At 56.9% G+C, this 21,742-nt stretch overlaps 1 protein-coding gene across 3 annotated transcripts in view; it reads right to left on the bottom strand.

Annotated features, from left to right (window-relative positions):
• ADGRD1 (adhesion G protein-coupled receptor D1) overlaps window positions 1-21,742 on the bottom strand; it is a 154,506-nt gene that overhangs the window by 15,559 nt on the left and 117,205 nt on the right. For all 3 annotated transcript variants that reach the window (XM_082353228.1, XM_082353230.1, XM_082353229.1), the window contains 5 exons: window positions 17,749-17,852; window positions 16,146-16,257; window positions 13,498-13,651; window positions 8,089-8,155; window positions 5,614-5,680 (listed from right to left, as the gene is read on the bottom strand). In XM_082353228.1, the coding sequence (XP_082209354.1) occupies window positions 5,614-5,680; window positions 8,089-8,155; window positions 13,498-13,651; window positions 16,146-16,257; window positions 17,749-17,852 (504 nt within the window). The remainder of the gene's footprint in view (window positions 1-5,613; window positions 5,681-8,088; window positions 8,156-13,497; window positions 13,652-16,145; window positions 16,258-17,748; window positions 17,853-21,742) is intronic.

Below are 21,742 nucleotides of genomic sequence, written 5' to 3'. Positions count from 1 at the left end.
TATACCTGTTTCTATGTCCATATAGGTATTTATGGTTCTGCATCCTTATGTCTGTAACTATCATTGTAATTGTACCCATGTCCATATCTGTTCTCAGGAATTGGTAACTGGATCTGTATCTATGTATCTTTATTTATGTACCTGTATTTGCAGAGTCACACAACTAGCTTGGCTTCTCCGCAGGTGAGAGGAGGATTTTAAAACTCTAGACTCTTTCTCTTCCCTGACTTGGAGGCCTTTTTCCCGGGTGGCACCAGCACGGAACAAGCCCCCTGGGGGGGCTCAGGCTAAGGTGGCCCCTGTGGCCCACGGCCTCCCTGCTTCTGTAACACCTGCCTGCTCCGTGGGCACTTTTGCACTCAGCCTCACTGGAGTCGCCCAGGGAATGATATCCATGTCCCTTCATAATCGGAGAGAACAGTTTGTGAAGGGACAGTTGGTGGGTGCATATTTGGCAGTGGGGTGACAGGTGAGCTGTGAACCGGAAGGGGCTCGGTTCTGCCCTTTCCCCCCCAGCACTGGGCCCACCAGGTGCCACGGTGACAACCCCGTCCCACAGGTGCCTGCCCCTCCGGGACCAACCTCACTGGGACACAGCGAAACCACACACCCCAACGTGAACATGCACCTTTCCAAAGTGTTTTAGTTTAAAATGATGCACGTGACATGTGGGTGTTTTTAAATGGATGGGATGTGCAAGCAAGTACCCCCCGGACACAAACCCCTCTCTGGGGAACGCCACCCCGGGTGCATCCATCCAGACACTTCTTTCCCACGGACGTGCTCACGTGAACACGCGCCCGAACAGAGCTTTGCACACGTTACCCAATGGGGCCAGGCCCTACTTGTGATGCTGAAACCTGCTGTCCTCAGAGCGCCTCTGGGAACAACGGGGCACGACTCAGCCTGGCACAACCCAGGGTCCTCAGAGGAAATGAGACACACGGGACACTCCCGCCGCCGGCCAGCCTGAGCCCGGACAGTCGGAGAGGCTGGGTCTCAGGACCCCTCCGCCGCTTCCCCTGGCCTGGGGTCTGCATGCTTTTTCTCTCAAGGTCCAGGGAGCAAACATTTTTGGCTTTTCAGGCCTCCCAGTCTCTACTGTAACAGCTAAACTCAACAGCTGCAGCGTGACTGACGCGGCAGTTTGTAAACAAGTGCCCGGCACCTGCGCGGGATCTACCACGTGGGCCACGGCCAGCTGACCCTGCACTTGACCGCTTTCAGCGGACACCCCCTCCCCCCAGCCCAGGGCTCTCGGACTTCCCGCAGCCCACCTCGGACTGCAAGCCAGCTCCACACCGGAATCGCCGGGAGCTCTGAAAGGTCCAGTAAACCCAGAACCTCCCAGGTGGGGCTCAGGCAGGAACCGTTCCCAAGCTCCCCAGGGATTCCATTACTAACAAGTGTGAGAACTGCAGTCCTCGCAGGCGCGGGGCTGATGTCAAGGAGAGGGGCTGGGGCGGGGCGGAGGTAACGCTCCCTCTGCAGAGGACCCCAGGGTGTTGTCCCAGGTGATGGATGTTAACCCCTTGGGAGCAGGTGGGGTGGGGCAGAGGTAACGCCCCCTCTGGAAGGACAGCAGGGCTCCAGCGAGCCTGCAGGACGTGGGATGCGGGGACCCTGCTGCTGGACCCCTCGCTGTGGTGGGTGGTAGGGAAGGACCCAGGCAGGGCCGCCTCGGATCCCCCGCCATCACTGACCAAAGTCAGAGGAAACAGGCAGATCACCCAGGGAGTCTGGGAGGGGGCGATGCTGCCGGGCCCTGCAGACCTGGGGGGTTAAGTCAACGCAGAGAGAGAACAGGGCGGAGGACTTACACACTCACTTACTCCCCTTCCACCCCTCCCACTGTCCGTGCTCTGACCAGGAGGGTTTAACTGTCGGGGGGACTGGAGTCTGGTCTGAGCCTATGTCTCCAGTTGGGTGACAAGGCGAGTGGTCCTCCCTGATCCCAGGAGCAGGAAGGGGGGGCACCTGCGGGGTCGCTCACGGGAGCCTCTGTCATCCTGTGAAAGGCCAGGTGGTAAAGTGACTGCAGATGGTCCTCACGCAGCCCTGGGACAGGGGACAGCCTGGAGTGAAAGCTCAGGGACGTGTCACCACGACAACGCACCACCTCCCGCAGCTGAAAGCACTTGATGGAGGGACCCGGGCCTGTACTCAGAGCTCGGAGTTAACGCCAAGGACGGACGCCCTGAGACCACAGTCCCGTCCCTTTCCCGACCCGGCAGCCCTTCCTGGAAGGAGATCTCCTTTACAGAACAGGTGTGCCATCGCCCTGGCCTGGCAAAGACTGCCATCCCCCTTCCCTCGCAGAGGTGACACAGCAGTGTGATTCTAACCATCTGTGATGGACAAAGAAGGAAAACGTCCCAAGCACCACAAGGGAGCCAGCAACCGGCGAGACGGCTAGGGCTCACGGGGCACCGGGGACACCAGCTCCTGTGAGACAGAAGGGCTGAGGGCAGAGGGACCGCGTCAGGGACCCTGCAGCCAGGGCTGGGCAGGCGCTGTCGACAGGAGTGTGGCCTGAGGGGGACGGAGCAGACGTGCACCCACTGCCCTGCACGAGGTGTCGGGGGGTGCACTCCCGGCCCCCGGTTCCTACTTCCCTCTGAGCCTGGTCCATTTCCATCCAGACCGGCCCCCCAGGGACAGCGAGAGCAGGAGGGGAGTGGCATGGGAGGGGCACCTAGCTGACGCCCGCAAGGCCCCCGTCTCCGCGTCGCCCCCCCCCCCCCCACCAGGGCCCTGCGCGGACCCTACAGAGAGCCCGGTGGGCCCACGAGCCCTGCAGAGCTGGGAGCACAGCCCCGCCTCTCCTCTGGCACCGAGGGGGCCGGGGCCACGGGGGACCCAGGGGGCTCGCAGAGCCAGCATGTCAGGAAGGGAACGCCCCCGTCTCCTGCTTGTCCCCGCGGACGCCCCTGAGCACACATCACCTGGCAGGAGACCGGCGTGGAGGGGAGCAGAGTCAACGCAGCCCGAACGGGGGGAGCGTGTGTGGGGCTGGCACCACCGCCCTCCCTCATGTCCCGAACAGATGATGACACCACGATGATGCCCCCCACGCTGCCCCACTGGAAACCCTTTACCAAGAAGACGCTGCTGCACCTCTGTGTGGCCTGAGGATGTCTGAGTGGAATTTTAATTAAGGAGGAAGAAGCCACATCTTTAGGCGTCTTCCCTTGGATATGTTTCTAATTAACCACCAGGGCCCACGGCCTCAGTCAGTGCCACTGAATTTGGAACAAAGTCAAAAGAAGCTTTAGAATCAGCCGTTGGGGAAGGGAGCAGGGGGGTGAGTGAAAGGAGGGCTGGCTTCACAGTATTTAGGAAAGATCCACATGGAGGGGAGGCAGGAGCGCTGGGCTTCAGTGCCATCCACAGACCCTCTCCAAATAAGTCCATCCTCCGGCAGCCATCCTTGGTGACACAGAACGTTGGATCTGTCCTTAGGATGGGAGGACAGTTCATGTGCCACCACAGCCGGGACACCCGATGGGGGAGGCGACGGATGAGGACACCAAAGTCTCAAGTGTCTCTGGCTGGAGTCCCTTCTGTCACCTCCAGTACCGGGCCCACCTGGGGGCCCAACACCCTTCAAAGGCAGCACCCTTAGAGGCAGTGAGCATGGCCTGGCTCCCACCCTGGGGGTGCGTGGACAGCATGTTCTGGGGCCCCAGCCAAGGGTGTGGAGAGTGTGCTTTGTGGATTTGCACAAGGTGGGCAGGAGGGATGGGGGTGTCCTGCTGTCAGCCCCCAACACCTGTGGGGAGAGAGGCCCAGACTGGGACAGCATGGCGATGCCTCACCTCTGACCAGACCCCAGCCAGGCTCAGCACCCAGGTACTGGCACCCCCCTCTCCCAGGCCCTTTCCCTAGTGCTTCCTGGGGATCCCCACCTCTAGCCCCGAGAGTTCAGGTGGATAAAATAATAAACCCTGCCCCTGGGTAGTCATGTGATTCGGGCCTGACCAATCATCTGCCTCCACCCCAGCCTCAGTGATGGCTCTGGAAACCTGACCCATGGGAGCCAATCAGAATCTGCCCTGGGACTTCTGCTGGGACTGCTGGGAACAGTGCCTCCCTCCTTACCCTGAACTGCAGAGCTGGAGGATGTGTCAGGGTACCAGCTCCATCATGTCCCCCCCAGGAAAGCCTGCCTGAGATGGAGCCAGCAAGGAGGCAATGGGACCATGGGCTGAGTAGGAGATATCTGTGGACATCACTGAGTGCCTGGAACCAGCCATGACTGATTTCCCTGTTTCCCAGGACTGAGCCTTTTCTACTCAAGGGCACTCAAGCTGGTTTACTAGCACCTGGAAGGAAGAGGGAGAGTAGAAGGATGGGGGGGAGGAGAGGAAGGGGACACCTAAACTAATACAGCTACCATCATGGGCCAGGATTTTATCATTCTACTTATTCCCTGCACCTTAATTTGCCCCTCTGTAATAATAGAAATTACCATCTCTCCAAGCAGCTAATTTAGGGGCAAGTAAGAGAGAAATTTAATGTAAAAACACATTCAGATCTTAAAAAAAAAAAAAAAGATGCTCTATAAATTTGAGCTTTATTATTAACGTTAAATAACTTCATGGGAAACCAAGTACAAGGACCCAGGGTTAGAGCTGTGACCCAGGCCTGGCCAATCAAGGCGTTCCAGTCCTTTGGCCAATCAGAGCATTTCATTCTTCTGGCCACAGTGAGGGCTGGCCAATCAGAACATTCTACTTCCACTGCCTTCAGTGAAGGCTAGCCAATCAGAACATTCCGTTCCTCTGGCCAATCAGAGCATGCTGCTCCTCTGGCCTCAGCGAGGGGCCCATGGTGGGCAGAGGTCCACGCCAGGCCCATCAGAAATGAAGAAAATCGATCCCAGGATTTTGTGGGACATGTCGGTAGAACAATAGCAAGAACAACAAAGGAGGGTTTTTTTTCCCATGGCAGTTATTATAATTTTGTGTGGTCCTAGAGTTTCTTACCAGCATCTGGGGCAACCTAGCTAAGAATGGAGCCAACTTATAGGAAAACAGAGCTGAGAGGTGGGGAGCCAGAACCACGTGGAGACGGCCTCGTCTGAACCCCAGACGCACAGCCACGGCAAACGTTCCTGGCTGTGAGCTTAGAAATCCCCATTTCTGTCACCCTTTCTGAATAGGTCCCTCATTATCACAGGAATCCTGTTTTGTGTGGTTCCCAGGAGGCTCGGACGAAAACTCCCTAACATAGCCTTGGATCCTGCATCTCCTTGACCACGGAGATGTGCACGTGAGGAGATCATGGAAGAGCATCGGGAAAGAAAAGAACCAGTTGGGTCTGCACTGCTCCTCCTGGACACACACCCACACCTGCTGCTTCAGCATGAAAAGCACCGAGGGCCTCAAACAGATCTGCATTAGACCTGAAAACCTGCCCAACCTTCCTGAGTATCATTCGGGGAAAGGAGGCTCTGGGTCACACCCCCACGAGGGGCTGTAACAGGACCTATGCTGCCCCAGCTTAGGACGTGCTCTCAGGGGGCCCAGCTGCACCTCCACAAAGCCCAGGGCTTCCTCCACTCCGGCCCCTCCCCAGCCCAGCTCCGCGCCCGCACGGCAGAGGACGTACCACGATGATGAACAGGGCAGGAGCTACGAAGGCCCAGATGGCACCATTCCCGAGCGACAGCCAGCAACTGTGGAAGGGGGCAGAAGGTTACTTCAGTGCACCATCCCACGTCCCAGGGGCCCTGCGTCCGGGACAGTACAGGGACACCGTGGGGCACAGTCACAAGGACATTGTTAATCCCTACAAACGTGTCTGTATCCTGTCCATGACCTCACGCCTCCCGCTCTTGGGAAGAATGTTCCAGGTCTGTAGACTGGCTCGGGGAAAAGAAGGCTTTTACAGGTCACCTGGTTAGTGGAAAAACTCGCAATCTCTGAAGAGTCTAGCCAAAATCCAAAGGAGGTCTTAATTTTATGCGAGAAATAAATAAATAGGCTTTTGCCAGGGGCCGGCTTCCTTCCAGAGCATTTCAAATACTGACTTAACTAGTGTCTTCTGCAGGGGTTCAAGGAGTGAGGAGGCATCACGTGGCAGCATGGACCATCTTCGTCTTCTCATCAGCTGTCGGTCAGTTCCACCCCCGGCAGCGCCATCCCCCGACCCCGCTCCACAACCGAGAAGAAAGGTCCCAGTGGATCCCAGCCATGGCTCTGATTTCCAGAGAAGCCCCATCTGGGAAGTAGGGTCCAGTTTGAGGATATGAAATTGCTCCTGGCTTACGAGACATGATTCCAGGAGCTCAGGCAGGACCACCGTTTTCCTCTCCAGAGCATCAGAGCCGCCAAGAGCCGGGGGTCCCTGAGACACGTCACCTCCCTGGATCCGGGGGCAGCACACCCTGTGCCCCTGGCACACCCCCCAGGATCCGGTGAGGCGCACGGCGCATCCTCACGGACGCAGGACGCGGACGTCCCTGCGGGGCCGCCTGGTCACTCGCTCACCCCTGCTCACCCAGCGCAGCCCCCTGACGGCACAGCGTCGCCCCCATAACCCCACGCGCCCCTGAGGCAGGCGCTGTGATGACCCCACCCTGCAGAGGAGGAGGCTGAGGCCCAGGGATGTTAGGGGACCCAAGTCCACGCCTGCGCCCTGCCTTTCTGCCCGCGTCCTCCCCCGAGACCTCCTGGACCAGGAGACACGAAATGCCCCAGACAGGTGACAGCGCCTGTAAGAGGCTCGTTCCCGTCTGGAACCCAGAGCCTGGAGAAAAGAGCCTCCCGTCCGAGGACGCGGCACTTAACATGGAAACACACGTCGAGTCTGGTGGTCCCTCTGCAAAGGGGCAGCTCCAACCCAGGCTCCCTGGGAGGGTGAGGGTTCTGCAAGAGGAAGCTGGTGCTTTCCACCATTTTCGCGCAGAATGTTAGGTGGATGAGGATCTTCAGATCCCCTGTCCTCCCCGGACAATCAGTGAGCTTCCGGACCTTTGCTGGGGCTGCCTCGCTCTCGGGCACATGAGTGGGTGAGAGGCTTACATCAGAAACAGACCCTGGAGCTGAGACGCACCGTGGGCGGCCCAGCATCTGCACGCTCCCAGATGGAAAGACACGGAACAAATGCCAATGAGATGTGTCTGAGAAGAAGTTTCTTCTTTTAATTAGTGCCTTGACTTCGGACACCACGCAGGCTTGCAAGGAATGGGCCAGAACAATGGTTGTTTAATCATTCTTATTTCAATATGGACTCAGCGCTTTAAGTGCTTCATCTTCAGGAAATTGTCGCCCTAAAGTAGAAAAAGCCAGATTCCTCCCACTTTAGCAACTCAGCTGAGAAATTATCTCAGGCTGAAGCTGGAAGAGTGTTTAACTCCCTCTCTCTCCTCTTAAAGTCTCTCCATGGCATTGTCACTCAGTGGTTCTTCAGCTTGGCTGAGGAGAGGGGCAGCTCCCTAAAGACAGGTGAGCTAAAGCCCTTTTCTCTTTGGGAGGAAAGGAATTCAAATTTCTGGGAGGTGAACACCTGACCCGGTCACACTGTCCCAACCCAGCCTCTTCCTGATCCAACTAGGGACCCACCAGCTGCAGTTTCAAAATGGCGCACGAGGTCCGGCACATACACTGTCACCTCTGCTGCTGCCCCAGCGATGAGAACGCCCCCTGCGGGTGCACATCAGACCACACGTATTCACTCGGCTGTAACTTAACGGGACTTCTTATGTACTAGGCACTTGCTGACCACCCCAAGAAAGGGTCAGCACAAAACGGGGCTCCACAGGTGACCAGACTTTGCGTCCAGGACAACCACATGGATGAAGAGCTCCCATCAGAAACCTGTCCCGGCCACTCAGTGCAGGAGGCACTCCGACCCCCTCGATGCTAGTTCCAAGGTGGGAGGAAGCCCAGAGCACCGCCGGGGGTGTTTCTCACTCTATCAGGCCTTTTTTACTGCCAGGGCTGGAGGATACCCGCCTTGGACAGACGCCCCCCCCCCCCCCCCCCGCCGAGAAGAACACAGCAAGACAACGAGCCATGGGGGCCCTCACCGTGCCCCTCCCCACGGGAGTCCTGCCCACACAGGGATCACCCCTTCACTTACTTCTTACTTGTTCCGTAACTGTCCATGGCAAAGACTATTGAAATGATACAGATCAGAAGAGGAGAACCTGCAGAAAATGAGAGCAGAATATTTTATTAGCTTGCTCCAGTCTCCTCTGACTCGTTCATTCATTTATTCATTTTATACCTGATGTGTACAAAGAAATGTGTGCTAAGTGTTGAGGACACAGAACAGCCCCTAGGCTCCAAGAATTTAGAGTCTAAACAAAGAGATAACTAACACACACACACACACACACACACATGCATTTTAGGGCAGATCCGTTATGAATCTGATTCTGTATCTGAAAACAACGCGCTTCCGGCTGCTGGGGAAGCAGCATGCCCAGGGCGTCTGTCTGACCGGCGCCCTGAGCACAGCACCTGCCTCTGCCCCCCTGCAGGGAAGGGAGGGGGGAGAAGAGACAGCAAAGGGCCCCCTTCCACCCACTGACCCTCCCCTCCTGAGGGTGGTCAGGAGGAAGGGCTCCTGACCAGGACCCTGCACTTTGCAGATTGCTGGGATAAAAGGGGGCAGGGGAAGATACATTAGGACAGGCGGCTCCTTGTGCCCCTCTGGCCGAGCCTGCCCCGCCCATGGGAGATCTGCTCCCGGCTCCAGGCCTGGGCGCCTCAAGGCCTCAGCCCTCCTGCGACCTCTGGTGGCTTGGTCCGCTCCACACCGGCCCTTCTGAGGAGCAGTGTTAAATGATTCTCCTTGAAAAGGAGTCTTTGGAGAGTGGTCCTGTCTCTGAAACACTTTGTCTGGATGTCAAAATAGTCTGACTACATCACAGCACATCTGGACAAGACAGTCACCGGGCCCTCAAAGGAGACCAGCAAGCAGCCTCTGGGGAGAGGTGGACAGGCCAGGGGCCGGGAGGGGACGCACCTCTCACTGCTGACCCGCTGTCACGCTCGGGTTTTCTACCCGCGTGCATGACCTCGTAGAAGCCAGAGCCTTTTTCTTGGTGTTGGAGCCTCTGGCTGCGGCCCTCCTGCCCTGATGGACCCAGAGTCACAGGAGACAAGCGGGACGCCAAGGATCCGGCCCGCATCCTGCCACCCACTCACTTAGGGCCTCGGTTTCCTCAGGCGCTGCAGGGAACCCCGCTGCCTGGCTCTCTTGGGAGGATCACATGGGCCCTGAGATGGTGAGGGGCCCTGGGGGCACTGAGCACCAAGATTCCCCCCCCACCCCATCTTCCTGAGGAAGCTCAAGCCTTGGGGCGCGGGAGGAGTGGGCACTGCAGGAGATCTGGGTCCATAGGACAGCCCAGCAGGTGCACGCAGGACCCTGCAGCGTCCCCCGGGCCCCGTCCGGGGGTGTTCTGGAAGGTGCAGTAAGAACCCGGGGTGCCTGGGAGGACAGATTTTCAAACTCAGGGGTTGAGGTTGACTTCACTTTGAGTCAACACCACATTTCCCTCCCCCGATCGTGGCCACGGCGGGGGCCCAAGTCAGGGGCTGGCATCTCTTTGCCACCCAAAGTTAAACGGAGGAGTTGAAGATTCTTTTTCTGCCTTCACAACTGACACGTTTCTCCTACGATCCCCAAAGCAACACTGACGCTCAGAAGACAGGCCACAGGGCAGTGACCGGAAGGGTCTGAGAAGAAGGTGGGCCCTACCCTCTGCTTTCTCTGAAACACGCTGCAGGAGCCACAGGCACTGGGTGAGGGTGCTGTTAACAAGGATAGGTTCACAGGCGGCGGGAAGAGGAGCGTGGGAACAGGATGGAAAAGTCAGCGAGTGGGAAAAGCCTGGGCTTCGGAGCCACACGACACCGGGCTCTAGTCCCAGGGCCCCTGGACCAGCTGTGCAGCCTCAGGGACCCGGCTGAACCTCTCTGGGCTGCCACGTTCTCACTCTGGAAATGGAGATGACAGCACGTGCCATCAGGCTGTGGTGAGGATCACACGCGCTGCGGCCATGGATGTGATTAAGGATGTGCTGACGTATGAAGCCCATCTCTGCATGATAATCTCCACTCTTATGAACCAACTCCGATGCCTTTTCCACTGCTGCTAGCATCTGAAATTCACACCCCCATAACCCATGCAGACACGCGACCTGCCTCCGCAGTTTGGGGTTCCTCTGGTCCTGTCCTATGGACGTTGACTTTGTGGAGCTCAAGAAGTGCTCTCTTTGGAATGTGGTGACCTTTCAGAGGGACCACACTGGTGCTTCCCTGGCTGCTGGCCCCTAAGATCCAGGGAAGGAGGGAGGGGTGATGTGAGAAGCGACCATAAGGAGCATTGCTATGAAATGTTAACCCAGACCCGCAGAGCAAAGCCCCGAGAGGATGGATGATATGAAACCCAATACAGGGGTGGGGTGTCTCGACAGAGGAGGGGCAGAGAGATGACAACGCTGGGAGACAAGTGGCCCGCCCTCCGGTAGAAGTCACTGTGCCACACTCTGGATGCCTCGTTCTGGGCACATGGAGGCTTGCACTTCTGCACCCTGGGGCTGTTGAGCTGTCGGCTCCTTCTGGGCAGTGAGTTGTGAACAGAATTGACCCATGCCTCTTTCGGCTAAGTATCTGATTTCCCGGGTGACATCCCCCCGGCTCGTCTTCTCTCTCACAGCATCCAGCAGTGGCTCCAGGCAGCACCTTCTCCATCACCCCGGGCCCCTGAGGGACTGCCCCGAGCACAGCCCCTCCCACTGCCACCGGCCGCTGATGACACGCAGTGTAAGCAGGAGATAAATGCGACTGTTGTCAACCCATGTGAGTTGGAGGCTGCTTGTTACGGCAGCATAACCTAGCCTGTCCTGACGGATGCACGTCCCGGGGTCTTGGCACTGTGTCACCTCCCTGGGACACCAGTGCAACTTCAGAGAAAGGCGGGGTCCAGAATGAACTCTGATGACGTTTTCACCCTCTGAGTGGGCACTCACAAAAGAAGTGAAGTCGTAACAGAGGAAAATAAAGCAAGTTGCATTTCTTTCGCTACTGAGTTTATGATTATTTCTTTCACTTCTGACTTTGTGGTCAGAGATTCACATCTGCTGTTTGTGGTCAGAGATTCATGTCTGCTGCACCAACGTGTAAAGGCTCAACTGTTTTATCACTCACCTGATCTCCCAGTTCCCACATGGACTCCTTGAGGACAAAGATTACATTACACTCACCTTTCAAGTTCAAGCACAGGACCTGACATGCAGCTAAACTTCAGGTATGTTGTTAATTTGACACCTCCAATCCCAACTCAGTCAAAAACACAGGCCTTGAGTTTCAAAAAATGATACCATTTGAAGGTCAGGGTAAGAGCACGGTGAAAATCTCCAGGGAAGTGGCCTCTCTCTGGGGGACCCTCCCTGCAGGGTCACCCCCCGGGGCCCTGGGTCAGCCTCCAGTTCCCTCTTAATTCATAACTGCAGGTACAGAGAGGCCAGCTGCCTGCAGACTGTCCGTACTTAGGCCCAGAGCCAAGTCGAACCCCATCAGAAGGAAGGACGCAATTCAGAGCCCTGAGGAAATCAGTGAAGGGGACGCTGATGTGGAGACAGAGCCCTGCTGGAACCCAGCCCAGCGCTCCATTTGCAGGGAGCGCCTGACAGAGGCTGTACACTCGGACACCCACAGGGAAGACGCTGGCATCAGAAATCGTACAGTCGCAGCCAATGCTGTCAAGTAGGAATGGAAGCTCAGGGTTCCCAGATCACCTCACCTTTCAAAAGAACTCTATAATTTTATGCAAAATCTCTCCACTTTTAAGTATTGGCAAATCATTCATTTTTTTTCTCCAACACTGTGCAGACCAAAGAAGAGATCCTTCAGGGCTGGATTGGATTATGACCCCCACCTCCACCTCCATCTTGAACCAACACACCTGACTCCTGTCACTGCAGAGACAAACTCCACACTTTTAATTCATTTCACCTGTCCTTGCTGTGGCTACGGGGTGTGTGCGTGTGTGTGCGTGCACATATCTCTAAACCATTTGACCGTTTCCATACAGAAACTAGCCATTACAGGCGGTTGGTCACTTGTCCTGTAAACCCTTTTACTAAATGAAGTCAGAAGTCAGAGGCAGAAGCAACCCTCCTCTGTCAGGGAGTCATGGCAGGACGGAAGGAGAAGGTCATGCTTGACTTGGGCTCACCAAGAAGAAAATGGAGAGGAGAGGACATTCCTGCTGAGAGCCCAGCCAGAGCAAAGGCATCCAGGTGAGGAGGAGCGCGGCATGAACAGCGAGCCTGCCCGCAGGTGGGACACAGGACATCGCTGGCGACCACCGGGAGTTCCCTGCGAGGCCACACCCATCGGGAGGCGGCGGCTGTGCCTCCTCTCTCCACGTTGCCCCCGTGAGCCTCTCTGGGCTCCGCAGGAAAGCCAGGAGGGGCACATAATTTACCTCCACTACGTCCCCCAGATAAACGACGTTAGCCAGCTCAAAGCACAAAATAAAATGTCTGTCTGCTCCCTGCACCATGGGGACCGTGAAAATTAAATCTATCGCAAGAAAACTAGACACAAGTAGCAGGTCCCTTATGCTGGATTAATGCTTTACAGCAGATGCAAGAATGCCAGGTGTCAATTACTCTGGCAGGAAGCAGGGTCTCCTGTGCTCCGGGGCTCCTCCTCAGGATGGGCAAGAAGGAAGTTAAACAAAGTCAGTGGGGAGGTGACTCCCAGGATGAAGGACCACCATAACGAGTGAAAGTTAGCTTTAAAAAAACACAACCACTTAAAGTCTCTATAAATTCTCTTAAGGGCATGCAGCAAATTAAGAAAAATTTATTCAAGAAAACCTACTAAGTCTGGGTAAAACTGACACGCTGGGACACCTGGGCTACAACCTGCTCCACTCCAGGCAGCTGTGGCCAACAAGACAGGCTCCCTCCCCCGGGACCCAGTCCAGAGCCACAATATCTCCCTGGGGCAGGCTGCCTGCATTTCTCAATTCTCCCCAGCACCATGGGGCAGAAACTCTATTCCAGGTAAGAGCAGAAACTCTATTCCAGGTAAGAGCGACCGAGAGATCAGAATTCCTTTCCTCCCTCCAACCACAACCCATAGTGTACAGGGTCCATGCCAGGCGTGACTGGCTGAGAACACAGGGCCCCGACTGCCCTCGCCCCAGGGCACCCATACACTGTGAGATTAGAGGCCACCTCCCCTGCCTGGTGCCCCGCATTAAAGCCGGGGTGTCAATCCAAGAGAAGCAGGCCACTGTCCCCGCACCGGCTCCAGAGAAGTGCCTCTGGCATTTTTCCCAGGGAGGAGGGAAGCTGACCATTAGAACAGAGAAATCCAAAGCACTCCCCATGGAAACTGACTTTTTTGAAAAAGAGTGTGGGGAAGTTCAACCCTAAGAGCACCTGGCCTCTCAGAGGTGTTTCACATGAAGACGAAATCACAACCCACCTCTGCCCCACCTGCCCCATCCCATCCCACCTACCCCATCCGATCCCATAGTAGTAGCGGTGCTTGCTGTCCTCTGATCCAAAGACCTTGATCACCATGCTGTAGAGATGCAGCCCTTCCACCAGCATCCACGCAAAGGCGCTCAGGAAGAAGTAGTGCAGGAGCATGGCCAGCACCTGGCACGGGGTCTAGGATCAAAGCAACGGCACAGAGGATAAGCTCTCTCGGGGTGTGAGCGGTGGAAGCCTGCTGTTGTCCCAACCTCCCTGCACCCATTTTCTGGGGGAGCCTTCTAAACACGTGGCCTCACTTTCTTCCTGGGGAGTCACGTCTCGCCTTTCCCAGCTGAGTGATCTGAGTGGGGCACGTGACTCAGGCAGTAGCCAATCACTGCACCACACCCCCTCCCAGGTACAGTGATTGGTTCATGAGAGGGCAGGGTCTCGGTCCGGCCAATCAGCGTACACATCCCCATCCCTGCAGCAGGACTGGCTCAGGGGTGGGCACGTGACTGGCCGGGTCCCCGGGCGTGGGCTCCGGGGTGGGCGGAGGCGCCGGTGAGCAGCTTTCCCTCCTTCCTTCGGACCCGAGGATGGGAGCCCGGAGCTGCGGAAGCCACCCCGGCCCGGAGGGGAGCGCGTGAGGGGAAGGGAGTTGAGGGGCAGAGAGAGCGCAGCCTGTGACGTAGCTGCCACCTCCCGACTCAGGAATTTTCAGTTCTCCGTTTCAAGGTGTTGGTTGCCTACCTGGAGCCGAAAGGCCTGAGTGACACGGCCGCTTCACGGGACTTTACTCTCAGCAGGTGTACTGAACAGAGGTGCACGAACCACCTGTAATGTCTGCTCCTTCTGGCTGCCCGGGGCACCGACACCCCACCTGCCTTCCCGGTGACAAGCAGACAAGGGCAGCGGCCTGCTCACCACTGCGTGCGCCTCTCCCCTGTTCAAGGCGGCAGCGGTCTGCTGGTCCCTCTCGCTCCTAGCGTCTTGGCCACAACTCCAAGCCCAGCCACGTGGGCTCAGATTCACCCCGGAGCCTCAGTCAGAGATCCCCCCACCCATGCTCTCTGTGAATCCACCGCCACCCATCCCTAAGCTCGGATACGAGGGCCAGGGAACCAGGAGCCTGGGGAAGGAAACAAATATGGAAACCAAGAACAACCATCTCTATGGGGGCTCCATGTCCTGTCCTCCCAAGGCCCCCTGATCAGTTGATTCTCAGGGAAGAAATAAAAGGAACAAGTTACTGAAATGCTGTGCTTCTGGTCATCAGGCTCTGTTAAAGTTAGATACAAATATGGGACACATCTGTTATTTTTGTAGTCCCAGCACTGGTGGCCCTGCGTCTTCTAGGACCAGCTGCCCGTTTCATGTGGGGAGCGGCCCCTCCCCACACAGAGACTGGCCACCACAGTCACCTGTCCTGTCTGCCACAGAGGTGATCCAATGGACGGATCACTCAGAGCCCTGCCTGGGATTTTAGACACACAGGAGGTTCTCCCGGTCCCTGGGCTCACCATCTGGATGGTGGACGCCTGGACCGCTTCCCCCCCCTGCTGCCATCCCACAGTGGGCGCTCACCCCTCACAGCGTGGCTTAGACAGGCAGCCTCAGCCATCACCTGAAAACCTGATGGAAATAGGAATTCCAGGGCCTGCTGAACCCAAAGCTGTGTTTTAAGAAAACCCCGTGTGATGATCCACAGTGGAGCTTGAAAAGCACCCAGCAGGAGAGAATGAGGCTGGTGCAGGCCTCATCTGTCCACGCCACAGCCGGGAACTTCTTAGATGCTTGGCTGAACCCCTACACCTGTGCGCGGAGGAGGGCGGATCTCGCCTTAGGCAGCAGCCCCAGGACAGGCAGGTGGGCTGAGGACCCTGCTGGGCAGTGAGGACAAGACGCTCTGCTGACCCTCACTTCGTGGGATAAAGAGTTCATCTTCCATTAGCCAATCGTGATCGCGCCCCAGGACCACTGACTTAAACTGCTTGGTCCCCCTTCCTTCCTGGTGCAGAGCAAGCACATCTCTGCTTCTTCTTCCCTCAACCAGGTTTATGACCCACATCACCCAAGCCTGGGTCAATCTGGTCTCAGCATTTCACTTTCTGTGAGATCTAAGGCTTCCTAGGTCCCCGGAGAACCCCCCGCCTGATACAAAGGGCAGAGACAAGGTGGGTCTGGGTCTTCACAGTCCCTTTGCAGAGACCGCTGGCCCTTGGCAGGCAGAGGGGATGCGGCTGTGTGTATGGTCAGAGCAGCGATAGAGGGCAGTGTCTGCAGCAAGACCGCACGAGGTCAGGACCTGGTCAGTGCTTACCAGGCCACCCTGGGTAAGTGGCTGTAACTCCCTCGTGCCTCAACCTGGCATCTGTAGCAGGCGGGTTACGACGGCACCGCCTCGTGGGCTTGTTATGAGGATTAACTGAGTGGGTCTAGGTAAGCCCTCAGCACGGCGCCCAGCACGCAGTCAGGGCCGTAAGTGTCGTCATTACCGAGACTGAGGCTGAGCGGGGCCTGTCATCGTCCCTGTCTCTCCCAGGGGAAACATAGCCTGGCTATCCAGTGGTCTGAGTTCTGAACTGAAGCCAGCAGGAGAAGGTGCCAGCCCTGGTGACAGTCGTGGGAGGAGGGGATGGGAGGGAGGCCCGCTGTGGACCCCGCAGGACCGAGGGGGCACACTCACCGTGCCCGGCTCGAAGCGGAAGCTGATGAGCAACAGGACCTGGGCCACCAGGATGGCACAGGACAAGTTGGCGTGGATGTGGTAGCGCTGGTTCCGGATCGTGCTGACCGAGCTGGGGGCAGAGAGGCAGGGGTGAGGCCACCGAAGAGGGCCTGATAAGCCCGCCCAGATGCTGCCACTCCCGGCTGTGAACCCTCGATGGCTCCCTATCACTCTTGGAAACGACCCAGCTCCTTCCACAGGCCCTGCAGGGCCTGAGCCTTGCCCGACTCAGCTCTTCCCTTTCCCTGCTCACAGACCCCCAGCCCGCTCCAGCCTCAGGGCCTTTGCACCAGCCGTTCCTCTCCAGTGAAGTCCCTTCCCAGGTCTCCCCTTAGAGAGAACTTCCTGAGCCTGAAGGAGCCCCACTTCCTCTGCTCTCAGGGCTCCGACGGCTGTGAAGATGTGTCTTCAGCCTTTGCATCCTCACTCGTTGTCTGCCCCCCCACCCCCCGCCAGGTGTGTTTTTATCTGTCTTGGGCGCAGCTGCGTCCTCAGAGCTGACTACGCCTGGGTGGGGTGGGCTTGCTGAGCAAATAGCTGAGGAACGAGGAATGTCCTGAGCATAACACTGGGGTCCCTCCAAACCTGCGCCGGTCTCCTCTCACCCGGCTCGGATCCCTCCAGAAGCTCCCATGTCCAAGGTGTACCCCTGCCCCCCACCCCCCAGGGCGCCGGGTCCCCAGTGGGCAGCAGTGGGGATGGGGGGAGCCGGGGAGTGGGGCCGGGGGGAGCCGGGGAGTGGGGACGGGGGGAGCCGGGGAAGCTGACAGCCTCCCCTGCTGATGCTCTCGCAGCCCCCCCGACCAGCCAAACCTGGGAACCCCCAGGAGGAAGCCCAGGGGTGGAGGAAGAGGGGCAGATAAACTCGCGAGCATCCCCGGAGAGCGGGCCCGGCCAGGTGTGGGGAAAACGCCCTTCTCTGAGGCCCAGCAGCTCGGAGGGGAGTGTGCAAGCAGCCCCCAGTCAGCTGTCCGCCCAGACTCACGGCTCTCGTCTTATTTTTCTGTCCCGGTTCAGAAAGGGCCACGGAGGGACTGAGCTGCCGGCCTCCTCTTGGGGGGCTGCAGGGGTGCCCTCAATCTCTGACCAGATGTGGCTTCAGCCGGCAGGGAGGCAGGGGCCCCCCAGTGTTCCCACCCCGGGGGCCTCCTGCAGCCCAGCCCCACAAAGCTCTGGCTGTTTTGATATCATTTGGGGGGGTCCTCAGTTCTGGCTCTCCCCTGGCCAGAGGACAGAAAGCCTTGTGGGCTGAGGACCTTTCCAGAGCCTTCCAGGTTAGCTGAAGCCGGGTGCCCTCCAATTCCACGGCACCTCCTCTCCCCTCGCTCTTTCCCAGCGCCCAGAGCCCCCTCCCTGCGCCCCAGATTTCAAAACAAAAGGTAATCGAGGAACAGCCGTCCAGCTGTCACACACCGTGTGCAGACTCTAAATAGGGCCCGGCATTTGCCGCCTGCCGAGCGCAAGTGCCGGAAGGGAAATCGAAGTGGGCAGGGGTGGCACTGACATTTGCACAAAGCCGCCCAACCCCCTGGGCCCCGGGGGAGAGCAGAAGATGACTCACGACAGCACGGCGAAGGTGACCAGCGTGATGGTCAGGCAGAGCACGGACAGCGAGCAGCCGATGTAGCTGACGGACGAGAGCGCCACCTGGTGTCCGCGCGTGAGCTGCGCGGGAAGCAGAGCGGAGGCAGTCAGCCGCCGCCGGTCCAGGCCCTAGAGGGGGACTGGCCCCGTGGCTAATGTGGCCCGAGCCTGATCGGGGGGCTTCAGGCTGGAAGGGGTCCCAGGGCTAATGCACAGCTGAGCACGAGGCGGCCACTGGACCGTCCGGGGTTGGTGGTGACCGCCAGTGCCTGCCTCTCCCCCTGATGCCCTGGTGTTGCCACCCAGAGGGCCAGTCCTTTGGTGTTGGCCCTTGGTTCTGCGCATTTCAGACGCTCCAAATGGCTCCACCCATCACTCAGGTCCCTCCACCCGCCCCGCCCCTGCGCTGCTACTGCATCCCCTCCCTTCCCCCACTGCCCCCCACGCAGGCGGCTCGCCTGCCCCGTGCCTCTGCGCCCGGCATGTAGGGTTCCCATAAGAGCTTGACCCATAGGCCCCGGTGCAAGTCCCAGCTGACGACCTAGGAATAAATTTTCATATGTGAAGTGCTCGGAGCAATGTAAGAGTTGGCTGGTATCCCTGATGCCCAGTAGAGCATAAACGTAGGCGGTAAGTCAAGTGGATGCAAAGCCACAAAGGACGGGGACAGAAACGACAGCTCACCTAACAGCACAACCCCAAACTCCAGGAGCTGGCCTCTCGAGGTTACATACATTTGACCCTGGGATCCAAGAATCTCCGTGCTCCCTAAGCCACAGGCCTAGGAGACCAGCATCCCGGGAGCTTCCTGCTCCTCCGTCAGCGTCAAAGACCCAGCCTGGAGCTCGCTCTGCATTTGTGTCCAGCGCCAGACATCAAGGTCCCTCCAGCCTTGGCCAGGACACCTGGGGACCTTGGCCTCCAGCTAAACTGCCTTCTTCCCTGTTCACCGGGACTTAATTGGGAACAAAAGGAGGCAACTCTGAGGTACGGAAAAGGGCTGTTGTCCAGGACAAGGGGCCCAGGAGGCCCCACCAGGAAACGTAAGTGGGTCACAGGGAACAATTTGGGAGCCAGCCGGTCGGTTTCCGAGAACTGATAACTTAATGAGGGGTCAAGAAACACTTTCAGTCCCTGGCTGAATCCCTGGCAGGGGAGGCAGAAGCCTGGACCCAGCAGCCCTGGACATGGGGGCGGGAGGGCCCTCATTAGTAACCCCTGTCTATGCAGGAAAACAAGCTTCCTAGACAGGAGGGGCCACCAGTGCGTTCCTGCAGCGGCCTTCTCGGCAACATCCCAAGATCTGGACCCTAAAGTTCTCCATCTGCAGATAGAAAGGCCAAGCGGTGTTCTGAGCCATCACAAATCTGTGGAAGGCAAATGGAAATACATTCCTAGAGCCACTTTCCTGCACTGTATTGCTTAACACTAATTCCTGAGCGATGCTGTCACTGGTCTTCTGTGAAACGATGTTTCTGGTTTTAGATAAGTTTCGGAAAAGCTGCACTCTCTATCTGCCTTTAAAGACTTTTGGTGACTACAAGCAACTTAAGGCTTCTGAGACTCCTTCGGGTAAATATATAGATGGAGAGAGCTATGTTAAACTTGGCATTTCTCAAACTCTTTGGGGGAGGGGAAGAGAGTACCTCTTTGGAAGTGCCATTACTTCAAGCGATACTTTTCAGAAACGGAGAACTAAAACCAGGTGAGGGGGGCTTCCCTGGTGGCACAGTGGTTGAGAGTCTGTCTGCCAATGCGGGGGACACGGGTTCGAGCCCTGGTCTGGGAAGATCCCACATGCCGCGGAGCAGCTGGGCCCGTGAGCCACAACTACTGAGCCTGCGCGTCTGGAGCCTGTGCTCCGCAACAAGAGAGGCCACGATAGTGAGAGGCCTGTGCACCGCGATGAAGAGTGGCCCCCGCTTGCCACAACTAGAGAGGGCCCTCGCACAGGAGCGAAGACCCAACACAGCCATAAATAAAATAAATAAATAAAATTTAAAAAAAAATAGTATCTGACTACTCTTTAAAAAAAAAAAACAAACAAACCAGGTGAGGAATCACTAGCATTATACCAACTATGTCACCTTTCTTTGCTGTCTCGTAAGACAGTTGGAAAGTCCTGTCCCAACATCACAATGATCTCTGCCTAGAGGTAGAGGGAAGTATCAGTTACCAGAGTTTATGGCATCACAGACCACCAACTGTTCTTGGAAACTAAGGTCCACCTCTGCAGCACTCACCTAATTGAAATTAACTTAAATTACCAATGGAAATGACAGCAAATGAAGGAAAGCAACACGTCAGCATCCAAGAGCTAGCCTGGCCCCCGTGACACCTTCACCCCATTGCCACTGGGACGTCCCGTTCCTAGGCTGGCCCTGAGCCCAAGTTCTCCGCACGAGTCCTCGCACCCCGATGTCGCACCCCTTCCCACCCCTGTTCATCGCTGTACTGCCCAAACATCTCACATCCCCCCAGTGGGATGCGTCCCACTCTGGTACTACTGTCACGTTTCACGGGAGAGTCTTCTTACTCCCAGAGAGATGGTGAGGTCTTCAAGGAGAGAGATCACGTTCCTGAAACTTCCACTGTCTCATCAACCACAGCTCTGAGAACAGCAGGGTACTACTGAGAATGATGGTTTTCCACAGGTATTTGCTGAAGGTTTTAGGGTAGAAAGAGCCCTCAAGTCTACTCCCCTGACTCCCGCCCGCACTGATTCACCATAAAAGATGTATTTAATCTACATCACTGTTTGCATACCTCTTAGAGAGGTAATAAATCTTTACCTCCTCCACTCACAGAGCTAGGGAGCTTCCAGTAGGCTCACGTGAGAGTTCACTGCACAATGTAGAAGCTTCCAGGCGTGAGGGCTGTACCTGGCCAGCCAGACTAGCTGAAATCTTTTCCTGTTTTCTGCACACACACTCGGCCTAGAGCTTCTGATAAATGGGAGTCCAGCCCTAGCCTCAGACCCGCACCTACCCAACCCTGTACCATATGCCTTCCAACCCCACCATCAGTCAACCCCACCATCAACCAACCCTATTATCAACCAATTCAACCATCAACCAATCTCACCGTCAACTAACCCCACCAATCAACCAACTCTTCATCACAACTTTTACCAAACCCAACCAAAGCCAGCCTCAAGCCAGGCACGATAGAGAACACTTAAAAAATGAGATATGGCCCCTCCCTTGCTAACATCCTGGCCAGCCCGTCTTGAAATGGTTATACAGAACATAAGGCAAACTAGATTGGAAGATCATATTTTCCATGGCACTTGAATTATAAAGTGAGGCCATAAGGTAAAAATTAGAGGTGATCAAAAGGACCCTTGAAAACCCCTAAGATCCCCCATAAACTGGAGTATCCACAGTCTGTGCAGGTAACCTCATATATCATCCTTCTGTACAGTGGTCTGAATAGCACTGAGGCAGACCAAAGGAGGGACCAGGAGGAACTTGCCTGCAGAAGTCGGGGTCTTCAGACCTTTCTGGTTTAAAACAGCTGTCAAATCTACAGAGCAGAATGGTGTGTGTGTTGGTGGGGGGACAATCTGAGAGACCCTGATTGCCTGAAGGGTTTACTTCCCTCTCTTTTTATATAAGAGCTTTATAACTTTAACACGCGTTCAGCCCATCGGTTAGTCAGTGTATTAAGTGAACTTGCATCCTGTGTTAAACACGGCTCCACTGTAACCTGCAGACAGCCTGTGCCTTGTGAGGTTGGATGGGCGGGGGTGTGGGCTTCACGCAGGCCCCGACACACGGCAGGAAGTGGACGGAGAGGACGGGAGAGGGTCTCCCGGCCTGGAAGCAGCGTGCGCTCTAAGTGGTGAGGTCCACCGAGACGAGAGTTGTCTGTCTTGCTCGTGTCGGGGTCCCCAGCATCTAACAGAGGACTGGCAAACTCCAGATGCTCCAGAGATGAACCAAGATCAGAATGCCTGTCTGGGGTAGTGG

The sequence above is a fragment of the Balaenoptera borealis genome, assembly GCF_965194805.1.
Source record: "Balaenoptera borealis genome assembly, chromosome: 14".
NCBI lineage: Eukaryota > Metazoa > Chordata > Mammalia > Artiodactyla > Balaenopteridae > Balaenoptera > Balaenoptera borealis.
The sequence above is the reverse complement of the archived record's forward strand: the minus strand, read 5'-3'. Positions and strand labels throughout refer to the sequence as shown.